Genomic DNA, 7,448 nt, shown 5'->3' with positions numbered 1-7,448 from the left:
CTAACTTTGCGCTTGTGTGACGAGTTCTTTATGATGATGTTCCATCCTTACATCTAAGCTACCTTTTTCAGATTTTTGACTTAGATATTTCCTTTCTTACTCAAACTACCCTTTTGGGTTTTCACCTTGAGTCATTGTCTTAATTTTTTCTTTTTTTTAAATAAAATATTTCTTCATAGCATCGAATTGACTAGATTTGGCAATTCATCCCCATCTATTTTAGCTAGAATTAATACATTACTAGAAAAAAGTTCTTTTCACCGCATATGGACTATCCCAATTGGTGTTTATTTCCCTCGATTGTCTTGTTGGATTAGAAAGATCTTTGTTAAGACTGATTCTCCTTCTTGGTATTGTTAAGGTTAAATCGTCTTTTCGTGTAGTTGCATCATTATTTTTTGATATAATTGACCATAACACAATGCTATCATTCTTTTCTTCTCAATGAGGTTCAATTGTTCGTAGCGATTTCTCACCTATCTTGCTTCTTCTAAGTCAACCTCCATAAGAACTCTTAGGGAAAGAATCTTTACTTCAATTAGCAACACTGTTTCCATACCATAAACTAGTGAAAATTTAGTAGCTCTAATGTATATTCGCATGGAGGTCTTATAAGCATGCAAGGCAAAAGGCAACTTATCATGGTAATCCTTATAGGTATTAGTCATCTTTTCTAAAATCCTTTTGGTGCTCTTGTTAGTAGTCTCTATTGCTCCATTCATCTTTGGTTGACAGGGTGCAGAATTGTGATGCTTGATATTGAATAGAGCACATACTTCTTTCATCATTTTTCTATTTAAGTTCTTAGGATTATCAGTAATGATCCTTTTTGGAAGTTTATATCAACATATTATCTCTTTTTTCAAGAATTTGGTGTCATAACTAGTAGATCCGTGGACTTATCGTTAGACTTATAATGAAAGGGAGTTGCCACCAATCTTTTTTGGTGAGGTGTGATTGGCCACCTGAAACGTATTATGGTTTACGAAAACAAATGTTAGGTTCGAGAGTCGATTACGCATGAGGAAGGTTATAATACCCCCACAATGCCCATCCAAGGATGGTACCGATTTGATTCCAAATTATCGAAGCCTTGATTATTTTTTATGATTTACCAAATAATTTAATGTTGAAGATTAACCCTAAAATTATCCCAATAATTTAAAATAAATGAAAGAAAACAAAACTTCAAATAAGAAACTCAAAATATAAAATGGATAAAAATAAAATAAAAATGAAAATAAAATGAAAAGAAAAAAAAAAACCTGCAAAACAGTTCAGATTTGAAAGCAAATAGACGCACGGATCAACCGAAACACGCGTGGGTCAGGACCTCTCCATTTCGTACAGTTTTGCACGGAGTACTTTAAGTGTTTTTGGCTTTGCTCATATGCTGGGATCGTTTATCTTGTATGGATACTGTAATACCAGTGGGCAAATGTGTGTTCTAACTGCACTGTTGGTGGTGTTTGAATGTTGACAACCAGAACAACCGGACCTGTAAGTATCAATTCTCAAATCTTCATTCCTTAATTGGACATCTACCTTATCAGCCTGAGGGAGAATAGCAACTGATACCACACCAGTGTGGATACGTCCAGACTTCTCTGTCAGAGGAACACGCTGAACTCTGTGAATTCCACTCTCAAAAAAAAAAAAAAATTTCCAACTGGCGAGACATCATGACCGTTAATAAAGATCATCAGGCAGAACTGAAAGTTGCAATTGCATCCCTTTCGCTCTTAAACATCTCCTGGATTGATGCCGATTTCTTAACAGAAGTAGGAAACAGCCTCAGACCCTTTGGTGGAATATCACGAACACTAGACTTGACATTTTTAGGGATTCACTCTACGAAGTATGATGAGTTCTTGTTCTGGACATTAATCATTTGCTCATCAACCTCCTTAGTGCTCATCTTACCATGGAACATTGCAGAAGCAGTAGGGAATCGGCCATGGCGTGAGTCAGCAGCACATATCACGTTTTTGGCATCCCACATCTGCTGAGTCAGTTCAGGCACAGTGAGGGCCCGGTACTGCTGCGATCTTCTGGATGTCAAGGGTGCAAATCCAACCATGAACAAGTGTAGTCGTGGGAAGGGGATAAGGTTAACGGCCAACTTACCGAAATCAGAGTTCAGCTGTCCAGGGAACCGCAGACAACATGTCACACCACTCATGGTAGCAGAGATGAGGTGGTTAAGATCACCAAAAGTTGGAGTGGCAGGCTTGAGCTTGATGAAGCGCCTGACGCGTGATTTCTTGGCAGAATCTTTGCAGATAACCTTGCTTAAATATTTCTTCATTCCTACAACCAAACAGTGACCATAGAGGCGGTCACGTATGCCTTCGTTGAAGGACTTCACGACCACCGTTTTTCGTCTGGCATATTTGTCTTGGAAGATGATCCTAGCCTTGCCAGGGTGGTACTTGTCGAAGAGAATCCTGTGGTGGTGCATGCCTCCAGCGTTTTCATGACCCCTCAAGTGCTTGCGATGCTTGTCGATGCAGCTATGACTAGCGGTCGCGTGGCCACGTTTTTTATGGTTCTTTTTAAAGCGGTTATCATTTCTGATTAGTGCAGAGTTGGGAAGGGATTAAGGGTGGCTGAGAGAGAGTAGGAGCAGGAAGATCAACAAACATGAAATCTGCAATTACGGCCCCCATCGCATTGTGATGGAGGTTGCTTGGCGAGGGCCTTTTGCCGATTAACCAGGGTCTTGGCAGTGGATGGCTGTAATGCTGGATTCGATGCAGTGTGGGAGAAAAAAATTTTTCTTTCTGGAGGGGGTGGTTGAAGAGGTATCACAGAATTTTCAATATCACATTCAAAATAATGGAAGGCCATTCCCAAGCGCATTAGCCACCGACACAAACAATGGCTTGGTAACTATCGCCATCGCGTTCTTATTTTCATCCAAAGCCTGGACCACGTGGATCACTCCCGGGGTGCCTCAGCCTCAACAGCCTAGCCGCATCTGATCGTATAGGATCGAAGAAAGAATCCTACGCCACCTTGAAAAGGCCCGCACGCGCGCATGCCTCTGAAAACACCATCTTGTCCAGAATCCAAGCGCAAACCGTGGGATACTGGTGGGGACGCGTTCCGTCATGCCTTTGCCAAGTACAACTTCCAGGCAAGCCCTGGTCTTGCACGATCCGCCTCCTAGAGAACGAGACAGCATTTCTCGGCAGTCACCATGAGAGTTTTCTACCCCATTATCACTGAATGGAAAATGATCCCAATTTCCAGAATCAGGAAAACCATCTCCTGTTTAAGCTTCAACATTTCCTCGTTCGAAAATCATGGCTGGTGGGCCACCCTGAAGGAAGAAACACAGAGAAAAAGGACGCGAGTGGTGGTGTTGGAGAATGATCTTCTCCTTGTTTTTCTGATGGAGTCTTGGGTAGAGGTTTCTAGGTATTGTATATGAGGCTTTCTGTGTTGGCTTTTGGGCGTGGATTCAACCTTTTTTAGGCTCCTCCCCCTTGATTCTTTGCATGAATTATGCCAAACCAATCTGAACTGAATCACCAAGAATCATGCTCCAATGGATCCGTGATTGAATCACCAATTATTCCAATAAATTCAAGATTAAATCACCAAGAATTAGCCCACAATAGCACCACGTTTTTCTGTTTCTTTTGATTTTTCTCCTTTTATTAATTTTTAATTTTATTTTTGAAAAACAAGTAAAATCAAAACCAAATCAAATTAAAATTTTTTTATTAGACCCAAAGCTTCTCAATCGGGCCCAATTAATGGTTAAAGGTCCATTTTTATCCCAAAAATTTTTCAGACAAAATATGGTATCTACAGCTACCCCTCTTTGTGCATTTTCTGTGGAACAGAAATTGTACAAAGACAAAAGACATATATTTTGTTTGGGAATAAAAGCTGAGATCGGATGATCATGATGAAATCATGAGCCATAAAAAATTATCTGGATTGAGCCAAGATCGGGTCTGAAGATGATCTAACTTGAGTCGAGATCAAAAGGCTGAGATGATGCCGCAAGTCGAAAGGTGACCAAGACCGAGTCGAGGTCAAAAATAAATGACTGAGACGGAACCCCCAGTAAAAAATGAGACGGTCAGGACTGAGTCCAGGTCAAAAATAAATGACCGGAACGGAACCACGAGTCATAAGGAATGATCTGGACTAAGCCAAGATCAAGTAACCGGGATAAAACCACGGGTCAAAAATGAGGCGACCAGGACCGAGTCAAGGTCGAAAGTAAATCACTAGGACGAAACCACGAGTCATAAGGAATGATCTAGACTGAGCCAAGATCAAGTAACTGGAATGAAACCACAAGTCAAAGTGAGGCGACCAGGACTATCAATAGGGCATGGAGAAAAAGTACATAAAAATTCTAGTGGTCTTTATGAGATAGATGCTATTTCATCCATTAACTCTTAGTTGGCAACCTTGACAAAAAAGATAGAAGCCTAAGGATCTCCATCTCAACCTAACCCTGTTTATATAATTCAAAAGCCTTTTTGTCTTATGTGGTATTTGTGAAGACCCCACTCAAGTGACAAGTGCCAATATAAGGAAAATACAGTCCAATTTTTTCAATATCATTCAAGCCATGGATAGTCACCCATCCTTGAAACAATAGTGTGCCAACAAGCCACCTTACAAGATCAAGCCAAATCTATTAGGAACTTAGAACTTTAAGTTACCTTTTTAGCCTTAAATTTCCTAAATCAAGAATAAGAGGTAGTAGGAATAACTTTAAAAAGCAAAAAGACTTTCGCTAAACAACCTATCACTTAAAAGGTGACTTTTAAGAAAGCAATTGAAGAAATAATAATGGAAAATGGTAAAAGAAATGAGCCTCCATCAGAAGAAACTTCAACTACCCCAATAATTCCATCTCACAAAGATTACAGAGATAAAAAGAAAAAAGACAATTTGCAATATTTGCTGATATCTTCAAAAACCTCTAAGTTGCCATTTCCTTTGTTGAAGTCATAGTGCACATGCCTAAGTACACAAAATTTCTAACAAGGATTTTATCCAAAAAGTGATGATGGGAGAATTATGAAACTATAATGGTAGCTCAAGAATGCAGTACTATTTTACAAAAAAGGATACCACTAAAACTGAAGGATCTAACGAGTATCACTATCCCTTGTACTATTGATAATCAATATTTTGTTAGTGTAATGCCTTTATCTACTTTTAGGAAAATAGGTAAAAAAGATCTTGAACCAACCATGACGATGATCTAACTAGCTGATGGATCCTTGAAACATGCTAAGGGCATAGCAGAGGACTTGCTGGTATGAATGGGAAATTTTATGCTTCCTGTGGATTTCATAGTTTTGGACATGCAAGAAAATGCCAAAGTTCTAGTTATCTTAGGAAGGCCTTTTTGAGAACTAGAAAGGCCATAATTGACATGCAAAAAAGGGAGTTGACAATGAAAGCACATGATTAATAGGAGATTTTCAACACAAAGCTATCCAAAAAGGTGAAAGCTCAAAAAGATTTTGAAGAAGCTGGACTCATAACAATGTGCTCTGAACTAAGAAATGACTTTAAGATGGGATTCTCACTTGCTCAAAGTCTCAAACAATCTATTGAGAGGCCCCTTACATTAAAGTTGAAGCCTTTTCCATCTCACCTTAGGTATGCATTCTTTGGTGAAACATCCACTATCCCATTCATTATCTTTGCAGCCTTGAGCAAGATGTAAGAAGATAAGCTTTTAGTAGTGTAAAAGAAACACAAAAAAACATTTGTTTGCTCGATAGTAGACATTAAGAGTATTAGCCCTACCATATGCATGCCTAAGATTTTATTAGACGATAACCATAAAGCAATAATTGAATAGCAAAAGTGTCTAAATCCTGGCATGAAAGAGGTAGTGAAGAAATTATCAAGTGCCTAGATGCTAGGATCATCTATCCTATATCATATAATACATTGCTGAATCTAATCTAATGTGTACCAAAGAAGGGATGAATGATAGAAATTAAAGGAATTAGCCCGGCCATATACATGCATAAGATCTTGTTAGATGATGACCACAAAGCAACAATTGAATAACAAAAGTGTCTAAATCCTACCATGAAAGCGGTAGTGAATAAAGAAATTATCAAGTGGTTAGATGATAAGATCATCTATCCTATATCATACAGTACATGGGTGAGCCCAATCCAATATGTACCAAAGAAGGGAGGAATGACAGTGGTCACCAATAAGCACAATGAGTTGATTCCAACTCAAATTGTTTTGGGATGGAAAGTTTGCATGGATTCTAGGAAATTGAATAAAACTCACAAAGATCATTTCCTATTGCCTTTTATAGACCATATGTTGGATAGGCTAGCTGGTCATTAATATTATCATATACTTGATGGGTACTCTAGCTACAATCAAACAGCCATAACTCCATAAGACCAAGAAAAGACCATTTTCACATATATATATATATATATATAGTACATTTGCTTTTAGAAGAATACCCAATGTTCTAGCCATATTCCAATTGTGCATGATGGCCATCTTTTTAGACATGGTGAAAGATATCTTAAAATTTTGAAAAAAAAAATTAAAAAGGGAAGCATTTTTTTGAAAGAAAAAAGAAAATTTTCTTTTAACACATAGTTCATTCATTTTATGGTTATCCAAAATTTGCAATTTCAGAAATGTTTTAAAATAAAATGAAAAAAATTTTTAGCATTATCCAACAAAAACAACAAATAAACAAAAATTTTCTTAAATAAAGGTTTTTCTTAAATTTTTTTGGCCAAATAAAATTAATGAAAAAAGAGAAAAATCTTCAAATCCAATTATTTTTTATGATAAAAAAAATGTGTGTTCTAAAATTTTTTCCTTTTCCAGAAAAAAAGAGAAAAAGAATTTTAAATTTGAATGATGTTTTGTTCTTCACATTTCATTTGATCTTTTACATGCATTTTTCATCATGTTAAAAAAGAAAAAGAATAATCGAAAAGTATATATGCCACATCCCATGCATCTTAATAGATAGTATATGCATCCCATTTGATGCACATCATAATAAGATAATACACGTATTACATCCCATCCACATCAATGGATAGTACATGCATCCCATTTTATGCACATGCTAATAAATGATACATGCCTCCCATACGCATCTTAATAGGTAGTGTGTGCATTCCATTTGATTACATATTTTCAAGAACTGTTAGTTTCATTAGGTCGACATAACACAAGCATTCCATGTAGACATATCTTGTGCACTTCATATGTTCATACATTCCATATAAATAGGTTGCATTAATTACATTCCTTGCATACACATTCATGGATGAGGAAACTTTTACCATTTGGGGCCTATATATAAAAATCCATTATCTTAGGCATATTTGCACTTCATGACATTTTTTAAAACATGCTGTGTGTCACATATGTTAGAAATTATTTGAGTGAATATCATCTTGACA

The 7,448-nt window shown here is 37.2% G+C and overlaps 1 protein-coding gene across 1 annotated transcript; it reads right to left on the bottom strand.

Annotated features, from left to right (window-relative positions):
* Window positions 1-1,044: 1,044 nt before the first annotated feature.
* LOC111298245 (tubulin beta-3 chain-like) lies at window positions 1,045-3,541 on the bottom strand. Its single transcript, XM_089745004.1, has one exon. It carries the CDS (start codon window positions 2,459-2,461, stop codon window positions 1,847-1,849), a length of 615 nt encoding a protein of 204 aa, XP_089601130.1. The 5' UTR covers window positions 2,462-3,541; the 3' UTR covers window positions 1,045-1,846.
* Window positions 3,542-7,448: the final 3,907 nt, after the last annotated feature.

Source organism: Durio zibethinus, chromosome 16 (assembly GCF_047325235.1).
Source record: "Durio zibethinus cultivar Kanyao isolate XHJ-2024 chromosome 16, ASM4732523v1, whole genome shotgun sequence".
Taxonomy (NCBI): domain Eukaryota; kingdom Viridiplantae; phylum Streptophyta; class Magnoliopsida; order Malvales; family Malvaceae; genus Durio; species Durio zibethinus.
This window is presented reverse-complemented; position numbering and strand designations above follow the sequence as displayed.